The sequence below is a fragment of the Sciurus vulgaris genome, assembly GCF_902686455.1.
Source record: "Sciurus vulgaris genome assembly, chromosome: 8".
Taxonomy (NCBI): Eukaryota; Metazoa; Chordata; class Mammalia; order Rodentia; family Sciuridae; genus Sciurus; species Sciurus vulgaris.
Window position 1 is genome coordinate 50,104,968 of NC_136468.1, and position 16,031 is coordinate 50,120,998.

The 16,031-nt window shown below is 35.8% G+C and overlaps 1 protein-coding gene across 7 annotated transcripts in view; it reads left to right on the top strand.

Annotated features, from left to right (window-relative positions):
• HEPACAM2 (HEPACAM family member 2) overlaps positions 1-16,031 on the top strand; it is a gene marked incomplete at both ends in the record, with an annotated part of 50,029 nt that overhangs the window by 5,046 nt on the left and 28,952 nt on the right. For 5 of the 7 annotated variants that reach the window (XM_079152438.1, XM_079152435.1, XM_079152436.1 and 2 more), the window contains 2 exons: positions 7,130-7,483; positions 10,710-10,994. In XM_079152438.1, coding sequence (XP_079008564.1) covers positions 7,156-7,483; positions 10,710-10,994 — 613 coding nt within the window. Of the gene's footprint in view, positions 1-7,089; positions 7,484-10,709; positions 10,995-16,031 lie in introns of those variants that run through there. The other 2 variants (XM_079152439.1, XM_079152440.1) reach the window with 2 other exon arrangements.

A 16,031-nucleotide genomic window follows, 5' to 3' on the forward strand; every position in this document is an offset into this window, starting at 1 on the left:
TTCAGGTGTTTGCGGCTTTTTTTTTTTTTTTTTTTGAGGAGGTCAAGTTTTATTTTTATTGTGGGCATAAGGTAAATATTTGCTTTAGGCTGTAGATTCTCTGAGATAATTGAAGAGCAGGTCAGAACCTTTTAACAATAACTCACTGTTCCAACAAAGAGGCAGGGACATTTAGGAGAAATGGATTCAATAAATAGATTGTCATTGTTTTCTTGGAACAACAATTGTTGTCAATAGTACTCATTAAGAAAGTTAAGACATTATTAAAATCTAATGGATTTCTTCTTTTTTCAGAGTTTACATACAGGTTCAATAGTCCTTAATGTATTTATCTTGGTAAATGTTCTAATAGATCATGAAATTGAAACCACATGATTAAATTACAAAAAAATTTATAGAAGTGTTTTTAAATTAAAGATATTACCTTAGTTAAAGATACTCTTACAAACTGTTGATTCTGCCTTATTTTAAATTACCTATCTTCTTTTATGAAATATGGAAAAATATGGAATATGGAAATATGGAAAAAACTGACAAAAGGGAGAAATGTGTTAAAAAGGATTATTTCTCCAAAATGTCTTTAGCTTTTCTCTTTCCACATGTCTAGTCCTATTGAAATCTTTTCTATATTTTAATATTTTTCTTATTCTCCTCTTTATCCTAAGTGTTTAAAGGAGTCTCTCCCCAACATTCCCATAATTTTTATCCATCGACATTATTTCTCCAGGGATTCTCTTTTCCTTTCTTCCTATTTATGAATTTTAAAAGACAAATTAGTTTCTTGTTTTGTTTACTTTCAGCAGACAGAAATTCAAAACAGGCTTTATTTCTTAATTTTCAAGGACAACTTAGCAACACAAAAAATTTGCATTTTGGACTTTTTTAGTTATTTAGTGCCTTATTTTCATGGGTATATTTTATTACAGTTTTTGTTGTAAATGGGGTGGTTATTCAAATTTATATCTAATTCTGCATATATCTCATATACATGAACTGTACAGTCTGTAAATTTTTTAAATGTTTGAGTTTCCCATAGTTGTGATTGTTCCAGTTATTACGTTTATAATTAAATTCAAGCCTATAACAGATTTTTTTATTTTTTGAAAAATTGAACAATACCCATAACTTAAGCATTTTTCTTAAATTTGAAAATATCCTCAGTGTTCACTTATTTTTAATTTTAAAACAATAAAACTGCTCTCATTTCATAAGTGATGTTTTTATAATTGGCCTCAAAAGAACTTAGAGACAATTCAGTTGAAAAACTTGACTAAAATAAAATTAACATATACGACAGAGGAATTACATCTTCATAAATAGGTAAAGTTATTATTATATCTCAAGACTTTCTTTCTTATGTAAATTTGCTCTCTTTGTAGGTAACATGTTTTAATGACAACTGTGGAAATAATTTTGTATTTTGGAGTAATGAATTTTTGTTTGTATCTTCTTTTTTAAAAAGTCTTAAAAATTTAAGCCCCATAGAACTCTTACTATCTATTCAAAATACAGCTTCATAATTTCTATTTTCTCTGAAGATGCAAGCATTTATTTTCAGTCAACAAAAGTTGTGTTATGCTTGCTAATACCATGCATGGTAATGGGAAAATAACTGTCAACTATTTTGAGCTAAGGTAGAGGTCACTTTGTGGAGTCTAATGTTTATATTCAATACAGTGAAACTGGTCCAGGGAGTCCTTTGTTGCTGGATGGAGATAAATTTTAAAGTATAATTTCCAGTGTTCCTTAACACTGTATACTTTTTAAAGATACTCTTTTTATACATTTTAAGATAGTCTCTAAAAGGGAAATTTCTCTCTAATTTTGTGTAACAGATTGTTAATGGTGTTATCTATGTTTCTCCAGTTGTATAAAAAGTCTAAAAGTTTTCCTTTTTAACACACTGATTATGGTTGTATATCCTTTTGCATTTTCTATGTTCTTGAAATACTTCACAATATAATTTTTTGTTTAAATTGTAACTATTAACACATACTAATTTTACAAATTAATGGGACTCTCTGAAATAGCCATACATTGCATATATCATGTGTGGATCATGTCTATCTTCCCTACTTCTACTCTTTCCCCAATCTTCCTTGTTTATTCCAAGAAATTATCAATGAATCTAATAAATATTTCCGCTTAATTCCAAATATTTGAACTATTAAGGAAATTAACATTAATTTTATATCATTTACTTTCTTAAAACTTTTTTTGTTTACACAGAGGATGACTTTATAAAATCAGTAGCTTTAGTCCTTGAGAGTGCTTGAAAATCCCTCAAAATGAAGTTATGTTTTCTAAAATTAGTAGATTATTGTGTTTAACAGTAGTGAGAAACACATCAATGATAAAATTGTGTATTCCTAAAAGGTAAAGGAAGTACCCAATTATCTGTTTTCTCCTGAATCTCTGAGAACAAGAATTATATCAATAGGTTTATGTCTTTTCTACAAAATGAAAAGATTTTAGGGAATTGAGAAAAGATTCTATTTAAAGAGACACTCATTCCTTGCTGGTATGCTTATAACTTGTTACCTATAATTCATCCCATATAATAGTGTAGGCAATCTCTAAGCAAACAGCTATTGTAACAGCTGTGCTACACTGTATACACACATTTGAAAAAGAAAACATACATATTTGAATAATATTTTTTCATTTGATATAGAAGCATTAAATATATCTGGAGATGTGGATGGCAATATATGATTTAAGGTATTAATATATGATGCAGCCTCTAAAATAACCCAAAGTACTAGTTTTGCCCCTTAAACAATGATTGTAATGCCATACAAATGGTTATTTTCTACTAAAGTACATTCTGGGCTACTTTATTTGTACTATATTTAACATTTTATCAAATAAAATTTTTCCTCCCCTAACTTCAGTCAAAAACTCTTTAAGCAGTGTTTTCATATTTAGGTTTCAACTTTTTGAATAATGATCCAAAAATTAGCAATATTTCTATTCTAGTGATATTATCACTTCATAGTAACATAGTACCTCCCAACTATTTACAGAATATTAAATAAATCTGAATTGATCTTTTTCAACTACAATTTCAAAGAAAGTAGATTAAAAAGGTTTCTTCCCTTTGTGTGTATGTGTGTGTGTGTGTGTGTGTGTGTGAGAGAGAGAGAGAGAGAGAGAGAGAGAGAGAGAGAGAGAGAGAGAAACCTCTGCCATGACTTCCCCAAATGACAAGAACAGATTGACCAAAATTGCATTCGGGCTGCCTATATCAACATCTCAGTCTTTACAGTGGTTTCTAGATTGAGCTGCAAAATGTCTTAAATAGACCAATAAGTCAATGACAAAACTGCTCACAGCCAGAGGCAACAACCTCATTTTATGTCAGCAACCACACAACTTTTCCCAGTGTATTCTCAAGGCAATGATGTGGATCCCCATCATTTCCCCTTGATTTCTTGGTAACAAATGGAGAATTGCCACTTTATTTAAGAATATTCAGTGATTGACAACTTAATAAATGGACTAAAAAATTGAGTCTTAATACATAAAACTTTTTTGAACCCTTTACCTTCAAATGTTGGTTGCTGCTATACAGAGAAAAACACCTCAAGATGTCAAAAACACACACTTGGAGATTCAAGAGAGGCTTTGGACATCATCTAATATCACCCCCTTTCACTAGTGAGAAAATGGGTTGAAACTTAAATTGACTTAAGATCACATAACCCACTAATCACCATTTTATCCATGTGTGTGTCCTTTACTAAGACTTTATATTTCAGTGGATTTTTAACTGTGTCAAAGTCTCAAATACAGTAATCTTTCTGAGAGTTTAGAGTAGGCTTCCTGAATATTACTTCAGAGTAATTTACAAGTGATGAATTTAAGACTAACTGGTGGACATAAGACAAAAGAATCCAAAATCAGGACTGAACCATGAGACCCTTGTAAATATTTTCATATTTACTTAAATGAAAAAGAAGACAGAACACACTTAATGGATGCAGTGAAAGTTATACCTTCATATCTTAAGTTAGCAATAATGTGTACTTTAAAAAGTAGTTTTTGTTGCTTACCAGGAACTTGTCAGGAGTTCCCTATCTCTAATTCTAATAAAAAAGTATTTAAAAGCATCTTGTTTTACACAGAGAAAACGTACACTCGGAAGAATCTATTCTGGTTCTGGTCTTCCATCCAAATATTCAATGTTTTTCTAAATCTGTGACTTTAAAAGATTCACCCCCTCGTTCGAGTTCTGCATTACATATCTTAGACATCATTAGTTTTAAGACATAGATTTACTCTCCCTCTTTCTTTTCCTCCTTCCATTTCCCTCCAGAAATCATGGCTCCTTTCCTACAATACACTTTATCTACTCTTTAGATTTCTCAGCACCCAGTTTCCTATTATGCTAATTACTCAAATTAGGAAAAAAACCAAATTTAATATTCTCACACCTGCCAGAATAGGATGCAGAATCAAATCCTAGTACTTCTATAATGCCTTTCATATGGAACAAATCACTAAAGTGAATGTGCAAATACAGTCTATTATTTTAAAAATTATAAATTAATCACAAATACTCAGAGAAGCCAGGGATACTGCAAATCTTTATGTTCCCCTTATTGACTCAAACATTTCAGTCCATTCAGTCACTTTCAATTGAGTGTTTAGGAGTCTGTTCTCCCTCTAACCTCCTCTTCTCTTCCCCTTCATGTTTTTGTTTTGTTTATTTTGTTTTTGTTTTTGTTTTCGTTTTTGTTTTTTGGTACTGGGGATTGAACTCAGGGGCACTCAACCACTGAGCCACATCTCCAGCCCTATTTTGTATTTTATTTAGAGAAAGGGTCGCACTGAGTTGCTTAGTGCCTCACCATTGCTGTGGGTGGCTTGATCTTGCAATCCTCCTGTCTCAGCCTCCCAAGCCACTGGGATTACAGGCAAGCCCCACCCTGCCCAGCTCCCTTCATACTTTCTTTTGAATTCTCTGTTCTAACTCCCTGCCAGTTCCAAAGTCTCATTGTCTACCAGTAGCTCACCAGATGTCACCACCCTGGGAATCTGCTCCTGCCTCCACCCTGGGAAGGAAGAGAAGAAATGGACTGTTGGTAGAACTTGATCCCTCACAAGAACAGGCCTAAATGTTTAGTTTCTTCAAAGAAATTATTGCAAAAGATAAACAGACCTTTTTACCTTTCCTATCCTTATGTCAATAGCCTACCATAACATGACTTAGATGAAGTTACCCAGCCCCTGGTAACAATGAAACTTCCTAGTAACAGTGAAGAGGGGTAGCAGCCAAGAGAATAAATATTTTATATATAAGAAAATTGAAAATGTAAAAATCCTTCTATTTGTGCTTAATTACCATCTCTCCTCATCAACTCAAGGATTTTATTCAACCTTCACTCATCTCCATTCTGCTTCATCACCATTTCCCTTTCAAGTGCATCTTTCCCAATAACTAAAAACTTGATTTCACATTTTACATCTCTGCCCAACTCCCATCCTATTTTTCTACTACCCTTCACAGAAAAACTCTGCAAAATTATCTATATTCACCTTCTCCAATTTCTGTTCGATTCTCTTTTTTTCTCTCACGGTTCAAAATATTCCACATTTAAACTCCTTACTTTATCTCCCTATTTCTAACATTCCTGTGATGGAGGAATTATAGTTCCCCCTTTGAAAATGAAGAGCTTGAAACAAAAAGCTTTGAACTAAAGTTCCAGAAATGTGGTAGCCTAGGCTAAGGGGGACTGTCCTCTGCAAATACATAGAAATGACAAATAAAATAAAATAATATATCATGGTTAAGTATAAGATAAGGATATCTGCAGGTGCCAGAAAATAGGAGGAAAACTGCAGATTTAAGATATATCACCAAGTGCAGGACTCAAACAACCCAGGCACTGCCCAGGACCCTGCTTTGGGTGCAGCTTCATGCCCCAGGGTCATCCAGATCTCTCATTCTCTCCTAAACTTTTACTAGGCTTTCATGTTCAATTATATCCATTCAACATGGCCTCTTGTGTGTCTAATGGACATCTCAAAATGAACATGTTCAAAATGCCTTCTGATCTTCCTGCAAAAACCTATTCTCCCAAGTGATTATCTGTTGAACTCCTTTTTTCCATTTGGCCTAAATGAAGCACAAGGAAGTCATGCTTGATTCCTCTTTGTTTCTTACATACCACCCCAAGTGTGTCAGCAAATCTTTTAGTACCACTAGATTTCTTTCACATCATTTACTAGCATGTTGGTCCACACCATCATCTCTTGCCTGTTTTATTGAAGTCACCTCCAAAGTAATCAGTCTGTCCCTGCTCTTCTGCTCTTCTCCCTAGTCCAGTCTATTCCCACAGCAACTGAATCTAATAAAATATAAGAAAATAATAGCCCTTCTCCATTGGCAAGGCTCCAGTTGCATTCCCCTATCACTCAGAGTCATATTGCCCAGGTCTTTCCCATGATCATAAGATCCTACCCAATCTGTTATGGCCTCCTCACTGAACTCATATCTTATTCCTCCTCCACTCCGTTCCATCTGTGCCTGCCCCTTGCTGTTTCTCAAACATATCAACTAGAGTCTTCTCCTGGGCAAGAATGGTCATGATTTATGGTGATTTAATAACACTTTCTTTGGGTTATTTCATTTTTCAAGGCTTTGGCTAAAGGGGAAAACTAAAAGTGGAGTATTAAGCCATTTCAGAAGGTTTTGGGGAAAATCCTTAGAAAGAAGTACCCCCCCCCCATATTTCTGAAATTATTTAGTTTGATCAGGGTATGATATAACAGACATTAATATAGTTGTAATTTAATGGTTTCATTGGACTTTAGAACTAATAATCTTTCCCACTTCTCCTTTCCAATTATTCTTTAACGGCTGAAGGTAATTACTTCTGCTTTTCTTTTTCTTCTTGCCTTTAAAGAAGTGATGAATCAGTATAGACTTTGGGTGGAGTTTTTTAAATGCATAAGGTTTTGAGACAAATATTTACCTCTACCTGAAACCAGTACTAGAATGGTCAGTACTTAGAAGCCTCTCTTCTTTGAAAAGGATTATCGTTTGATCAAGTTCTCTCTGCTGTTGCTCCTTTGGATTATAAAATGTGGCTCAGGATCCTCACAGCTTTCCTTTCCTTTGCAGCAGTGGATTGTTCGGGGCTGAAGGTGATGGTGCCATCACAGACCGTCCATGGGATCAGGGGTCAGGCCCTCTACCTTCCGGTGCACTATGGCTTCCATACTCCAGCATCAGACATTCAGATCATATGGCTGTTTGAAAGGCCCCACACAATGCCCAAGTACTTGCTGGGCTCTGTGAATGAGTCTGTGGTTCCTGACTTGGAATACCAACACAAGTTCACCATGATGCCACCCAATGCATCTCTGCTTATCAACCCACTGCAGTTCACTGATGAAGGCAATTACATCGTGAAGGTCAATATTCAGGGAAATGGAACTCTATCCTCAAGTCAGAAGATACAAGTCACTGTCGATGGTGAGTCCACTATGACTGTATATAGCAAGCTAGAATAGAGTTATCAGAGGCTCAGGACACTAAACTTTCTGAGCTCTGAAACTTTAGGCAAATTAACTCTCAAAACCTCTATTTCTCATAACACTAATGACATTATCTACTTCATGAGGCTTTCTGAGGATTAAATTAGACATGCATGTAAGGGATATGCACAGTGCCCAGCAAAAGATAATCAAGTAATAAGTATAACTTATTATTAGTTCCCTGGAAACTGCAAATATTAAGTTGCTAATATAACGAGATGAGAAAAATTTATATTCTCAGTAGTATTCTTATTTTTGTCACATGAAATTTTTAATTTGGGACACTGGAGGCAAATAAGCTCAAGAACTATACTTAAGGACAATAGAAGTTTCTGGAAGTGTCCTCAGAGGAGGAGTGGTGTTAGCTAACTTTCAGACATGTTTTTCTTATTAAGATATCTATGTGGCATACCTTAAATACACTATGTCCAAAGCCCAACTTCTAATTTTCCTCCCTAGAGCTGTTTATTTGACAATATTTCTCATTTTAGTAATTATCAATTTCATTCTATCAGTTGCTCAGGCCAAAGCCTTGCAGTCATCAACCCCCTCTTTTCATATAACCCACATCCAGTCTACAAGAAAACATCATCAACTTTACCTTCAAAATATAATACAGACAGAGTGCAGCCACTTACCACTCCCATTACTGCCCCCTTTCAACACCACCAGCTGTAGCCTAGACTATCCTAGTAGCCTGTCACCCTGCTTCTGCCTCTTGCAACTTAAAATCCTCCAACAGCTTTCTCACTCACTCAAAATAAAACCAAAGTGCTAACAAGGACTTCAAGGCCCAACATACCCAGCCCCTAACTGACTCTATTTCCACTCAATCCCCCCTAGTCATGTGCTCCGTTCTGGCCTTGCTGCCCTCTCTGCTCTTCCTTGAACAGGCCAAACACACATTTCAGGGTCTTTGTATTTGCTGTTCACTCAACCTAGGTGGTTTTTCTCCAAGATACTTCCCCTATTTGCTTTAGGTCTCAACTCAAATGTCACACTATATGTTAAGTCTTTCCTGACCACCTTTTATAAAATATAATCTTACTCCTTCGAACGCATACACACACACACACACACACACACACACACACACACACACACCAGTGTCACTATCTTCAACTCTTCTTTTCTTTTTCATAGCACTTATTACCACCTGAACATATTATATATTTTTATTTGTTTATTGTTTCTCTTCCCTGGCTAAAATTCAAGGTCCTTGGGAGCTTTGCAATTTTGTCTTTAGTATCTAAAACCTTGCTGTTCATTAATAGACTCAGAAACCACCTGTGGAGTGGCTGTATAATGAGTGACAGTGTAAGAGAAGGGGAGGCTGCAGGGGAGCTAAGATGTAGGATGTGAAATCAGATGCCTAGAGGGCAACTTTAGACAAAGAAAAGAGAGATCTAGTAGGAAGTTTTGTGAAGTTTTCCTGTCTCCCCAAAAACTTAATAATGAAGTTGGACCTGTTAAGGGAAAGGCAACCAGTAAAGCCTTCTTTGACTTCTGAGCAAAAATTCTCAGAAGGAAAATTTCCACATGTGAGTAACACTGTTCTAGGCAAGCATATGATCACAGTACTGATGACTATTTTAATAACTGGTTCTCCTCATACAAGACTGTTCACATGTTATCTGTTTATACCATAACATACATATTTCTACATACAGATGCACTTTAAATATAAGCTTTTTCACATAATAAATGTATATAGTTCAATTTTTAAAAATCATGATAATGTAAACAAAAAGTTATTTCAAATCCTTTCCTCTTCCCAGGGAGGATAAAGAATTGAATTAAATGGACAAGCCAGTTGATAAAACCCACCTTGAGAAACGCTAGAGATTTCAGAACTACTCAGCTCCCCCTATAAATGGCTTACAACTTCATTCCTCCTTATCTTTCATTTACTTCTATCTTCCCCAGATTGGAGAATTGGGTCTGTTTGCGTTCTGATGCACATTTTCCATTGTTAGGAAAAATGTAAACATAATTTAAGGTAGATTTGCCTGAGGAAGATATATCAACCTCAACTAAATTTTTGCTGGAAAATCAAAGTCTCAGTATTGGCACGAATTATCAGTCACTCATGAGCCTTCCTATTCTCTCTGTGTTCTGTAGTTGTACACAGGAGATTATTAAATGCATTTCTCTCCAAAACACAGGCAAAAAATATTGCCAGACTTAAATCCCTCTTCTTTTTACCACTGAATGCCAGGTAACTCTGGGTAAGTCACTGTTTTTTATCAAATACAGAGTCAAGAACCTCAGAGATTGGTGAAGGTAGCTGAAAATGGTTGTGGATGCATATATCATTTTCACCCTCAACCATCAACTTCAGAGTAGAAATTCAAAAGGAAATATTATGCATTCTTGGAAATGTATTCATTTGATAAATATTAAGTACCCACTGTGTGCCAAACTTGGAATATAAAACTATTTTCCTGTAACTTGACTTCCCAACAGGAATTTCTATTCAATTTGTTTTCTCTATCGTTTAATTTAGTACAATCCCTACAATATATTTAAGTCTGTTATCAGATTGAACCAATGTTGAAATGAAGGCGTTGGTTTGTTAAAATAACTAACATAATGTTGCAACACAAATGCAAAACAATTAAAACATATAATGGGTTCTCTAACATAGAGGAGAAAACTGCCCATGTGAGTCTCTGACACTTTCCCTCAATTCTCCAACATTGTACTATGTATGAGCCGTATCCTTTGCTTGGGTGGAAATTTGGGTTCACCACAATCACTCCAACTGACTGCTCTTAGTACATTAGGATAAGTCAAGAAAGGGAAATAAGCATACAAAGTTTGCCTTGGAAACTACCTTTATGGTGTTAGGGAAAGCACAGTAAAGAAGAGATAAGGAAATTTGGGTTCTTGACTACCGACCACATAATCGATTTAAAAAAATGGCTTCATTATACAATCTTTGAAGAGTGAGTTCTAGAATTTGGTTCTGTCTATGAATAAAATTATTATATCATTTTGCATTTTCAATGACTTTTTATTCTCTTCTTTTTAATTATTGACTGTCTATATGTATAAAGTATAGAATGTTGAAATCATTCCTCCAGGATTTAATATTTGAAAAACCACATAGTTTTATTGTATTTTCATGGATTGCAAAAATACTTTCTCTCTTGACTTTGCAGATCCCGTCACAAAACCAGTGGTCTGGACTTACCCTTCCTCTGGGGCTGTGGAGTATGTGGGAAACATGACCTTCGCATGCCAGGTGGAAGGGGGCACCCGACTGGTTTACCAGTGGTTAAAGAATGGGAAGCCTGTCTGCACCAGCTCCACCTACTCCTTTTCTCCTCAAAACAACACCCTTCATATTTCCCCAGTGACCAAGGAAGACATTGGGAATTACAGTTGCCTGGTGAAGAACCCAGTCAGTGAGATGGAAAGTAACATCATTATGCCCACAATATATTGTAAGTTGCTTGTTTGTCTTTTTATATTACTCATGAATTGTTTTCTGGAAAGTTCTAACAGGCGTAGACCCAGAGAATATCAGCACCAGATATCATTTGGTTTTTACCATTGTTGTAGTTCAGGATTATTTATAATCGCATCTCCTAGGCCACTATCATGTCATAAAATTTGTATCTACTAGCATAATCCTATTTCTTGAAGACCAAGTCAAAATACTAGCCAGGGGAAATTCAAGATATAACTTGGAATTCAGTACATTGTGTGACCTCATTTCCCGGGCAAAGTAAGAATTTGATTTCAAGATCCCAGAACCATATAGAGGTACTAATTTATTCATCCCCAAAAGGAAGAGTTGGTGAGGTTGGGAAAGGGATGTCCTCTGGAGGAACAAAAGTGCTCTAGGTTATGAATGTAAAGCACACCTCAGGGCATTCTTGTTCTTTCTGCACTTTCCTCAGCTGATTTTCGAAGGGTATAGGGAGGATCCTAGTCAGGAAAACTTAATTATTCTGTAGAAAGTAATTCAGTTTCCCAGGGAATCAATAATTATTTCTGGATTTCAATTTTCTGTGGTTCTTTTTTCCATGCATGGTTGTTGAACCTCATGTTCACAGTTAAGTTTATCAAACCCTTCAGCCCATGTCATATTACCACCACCAACCCAAGCAAGGTCTCTCTCTTATTGCATTACTTTCCCAGTCCTTTCCACTTCGTGGCCTTACCTTTAATATGTTTAATAATGCATTCTAATTTCAGTTTAGTAGTTTTTCAGCCTCTACACTAGTGACATTTTGGGCTGGATCACTCTTTGCTGTGGGAACTGTCCCGTGCAATACAGTCTTTTGCATCTTCCTTGGCCTCTACCCACTGCATACCAGTAGCAACCCTCTCTAGCCATAAAAACTAAAGATGTCCCCAGACATTGCCATACGTTTCCTGGGGGACAAAATGAGAACCAATGGCCTATCACATCAGGAGGTTTTCTTAACAGTTGCTGTGGCTGCCACCACAACTTACCAAGGAAAGTAGAAGTAGTAGAACACTTGTTACCTCTGTGGCGTGAGGGTGGAGGTTCAACTGGTTGAATCATAAGGGGATTCAGATATGCATATATATGTGTGTGCATATATGTGAGTATATATATATTTATGTATAGTTATTCATCAAATATGTCCTCATAATACTGGAAGAGGCACTGAAACTGCACTTAGGTCCTTAGGAATCAGACTGATTGAAGTGAAAAGTGGATTCAGTCATTACCTGTGTGACCTTAAGTATATCCTTTTATCTTTCTGAACTTCATATATAAAATGGAGATAGTTAAAACTACCTTACCATATTGCTGTGGTTAAATTAGGTATTGTCTGAAAAATAGTCAATGACTGACACAAAGCAAACACTTGGTAAATGGAGGCTGTTTTATTATCAATCCATTTGATTTTTACTTTCTTTGATAGAACACTGAGTGCATTCTCTCCATGAAGTCTGTTATTAACTCTTTGGGAAAAAGCAGCAACATACGTATAAAAGGTAGCCTTTCCCAACCAGATAAAGTTTAAACAAAACTGAGCACCAGGAACAGAGCACAAACAGGAACTTTTGGGAAGGGGAAGGTAAAAGAGAAGTAGGGTTATACACAGAGATTTTCCTTGAACTTTCACAACTAAGATAAGGAAAAATAATCATTGACTCTTGAACTGGATGCTATCCTATAATTTAGTAGAGAGAGAGAATATGCACCATGGAGATGTGTACAAAGAGGCATATTAGCTAAGAATTCTGGAGCCAATAGATCTGGGTTCAGATCCTGGGTCTGCCACCTTACCTCTCTATGCCTCAATTTCTTCATCCATATAGTGGGGATATTGGTAACCTACTTCTTAGGGTTATTGTGAAGATTAAATCTGTTACTGTAAGAAAAGTTCTTAGAACCCTTCATGGCCTGTAGTGAGTACTATAAAACAGTCATCATAACTACAATAATATCAGCCCATGGGAATTCAGAGGATGGAAATATTGCTCCTGACTGGTGAGAAGGCTTCTTGCAGAAAGTGACATTTGAGTAAACTTGGAATAGGTATGATTGGGGGCAAGTAGCAACGTCTGGGGAAACCATTACAGGCAATGGGAACAGAAGGAGCCCTGGCACAAAACCAAAATAAAAGTAACTTAAAATGTATGGTAACAAGTCATTATTTATATTGTGCTTATGATTTTGTTTTTATAGCTGAACTCTTAACTCTATTTTAATAGTGGTTTCAATTACATTCTTATAACATTGTGAAAATATTCCATCTGCCTTAAGGTATAGGCTGTTAAATAGATTCTCAAAGAAAGTATAAGCTATGACTATTCTATATGACCAGCATTGAACTGGAGCAAAAAGTTCAGATTTGGTGCACTTTATTTATATGCATGTTCTTGGCAATTATTCTGAAAGAATTAAAACTTTCATTCAACTTCAATTAACACAAACTTTGGCATTTGATTTATTTAAACAGTGAAAAGAAAATATGAATAGACAAATCAAAATCTAGGACTATGTGGACACATTTCTATGTTGTTCTTGTTGTTTAGTATAAATGGTTGATATTCACATAAAAAAGGAAAAAATGCTAACAAGATATCATATACTGAATATTGATCCCAAAGAACTCTTTTAATGTTGTAGGAGAGAACAGGAAATGAGATTGTGTTGGATCATTCCTTGTTAACTGAGGAAACTCCTCTCGTGTTGGGTTTTGACCATGTGCTCTAGCGAACATATGTCTTTTGGGGAGCCCAGTGAATAGCGCAGTGGTTTCAAGCATGAACTTCAGTAATACAATTTGGTTATTTAGGTGAATTGTTCTGCCATTACCAGTGTGGGCAGGTGACTTCCCCCTACCCTGCATTAGTTCTCTCATCACCATATCTACACTCCCAAGTATGATGCCAATACCTATCTCAAGAAGGGGGAGAGGATTAAGTGAGAATTTACGCATTAAGAAATTATCATGCAGCACATAGGAAGAACTAAATAAACGTTGGGCTTTCTCTTTGCTTTCTTTTTTTTTTTCTTTATTTATTTTTATTTATTTATTTTTTGTAATTAAAAATCATAAATTTACATAGGGCAATGTTGTTTGATTCATTCTGTTATTTTTTTCCCTTCCCCCCCCACCCCTCTCACCCCTCTTTTCCCTCTATACAGTCCTTCCTTCCTCCATTCTTACCACCCTCCTTATCCCTAACCCTAAACCTAACCCTAACCCTAACGCTAACCCCTCCTACTCCCCATTATATGTCCTCATCCTCCTATCAGCGAGATCATTCGTCCTTTAGTTTTTTGAGATTGGCTTATCTCACTTAGCATGATATCCTCCAATTTCATCCATTTGCCTGCAAATGCCATAATTTTATCATTCTTCATGGCGGAGTAATATTCCATTGTATATATATGCCACAGTTTCTTTATCCATTCATCAACTGAAGGGCATCTAGGTTGGTTCCACAATCTGGCTATGGTGAATTGAGCAGCTATGAATATTGATGTGGCTGTATCTCTGTAGTATGCTGATTTTAAGTCCTTTGGGAATAGGCCAAGGAGTGGGATAGCTGGGTCAAATGGTGGTTCCATTCCAAGCTTTCTGAGGAATCTCCACACTGCTTTCCAGAGTGGCTGCACTAATTTGCAACCCCACCAGCAGTGTATGAGTGTACCTTTTTCCCCACATCCTCGCCAACATCTATTGTTGCTTCTGTTCTTGATAATCACCATTCTAATTGGGGTGAGATGAAATCTTAGGGTAGTTTTGATTTGCATTTCTCTTATTACTAGAGATGTTGAACATTTTTTCATATACCTGTTGATTGCTTGTACATCTTCTTCTGTGAAGTGTCTGTTCGTTTCCTTAGCCCATTTGTTGATTGGATTATTTGTATTCTTGGTGTAGAGTTTTTTGAGTTCTTTATAGATTCTGGAAATTAGCGCTCTATCTGAAGTATGAGTGGCAAAGATATTCTCCCACTCTGTAGGCTCTCTCTTCACATTACTGATAGTTTCCTTTGCTGAGAGAAAGCTTTTTAGTTTGAATCTATCCCAGTTGTTGATTCTTGCTTTTATTTCTTGTGCTATGAGAGTCCTGTTAAGGAAGTCTGATCCTAAGCCAACAAGTTGTACATTTGGACCTACTTTTTCTTCTATAAGATGCAGGGTCTCTGGTCTGATTCCGAAGTCCTTGATCCATGTTGAGATGAGTTTTTGCAGGGTGAGAGATAGGGGTTTAATTTCATTCTGTTGCATATGGTTTCCAGTTTTCCCAGCACCATTTGTTGAAGAGTCTATCTTTTCTCCATTGCATATTTTTGGCACCTTTGTCTAGTATGAGAAAATTGTATTTATTTGGATTTCTGTCCATGTCCTCTATTCTGTACCGTTGATCTACCTGTGTATTTTGGTACCAATACCATGCCGTTTTTGTTACTATTGCTTTGTAATAGAGTTGAAGATCTGGTATTGCGATACCCCCTGCTTAGCTCTTTCTACTGAGGATTGCTACCTATTCTGGGTTTCTTATTCTTCCAGATGAATTTCATAATTGCTTGCTCTATTTCTGTAAGGTACATCATTGGGATTTTAATTGGAATTGCATTGAATCTGTATAGCACTTTAGGTAGTATGGCCATTTTGACAATATTAATTCTGCCTATCCAAGAACATGGGAGATCTTTCCATCTTCTAAGGTTTTCTTTAATTTCTTTCTTTAGTGTTCTGTAGTTTCTCATTGTAGAGGTCTTTCATCTCTTTTGTGAGATTGATTCCCAAGTATTTTATTTTTTCAAGGCTATTGTGAATGGGGTAGTTTTCCTAATTTCTCTTTCTGAAGATTTATCACTTATGTATAAAAATGCATTGGATTTATGAGCATTGATCTTGTAACCTGCTACTTTACTGAATTCGCTTATGAGTTCTAAGAGTTTTCTGGTGGAATTTCCAGGTTCCTCTAAATATATAATTATGTCATCAGTGAACAGGGATAGTTTGAGTTCCTCTT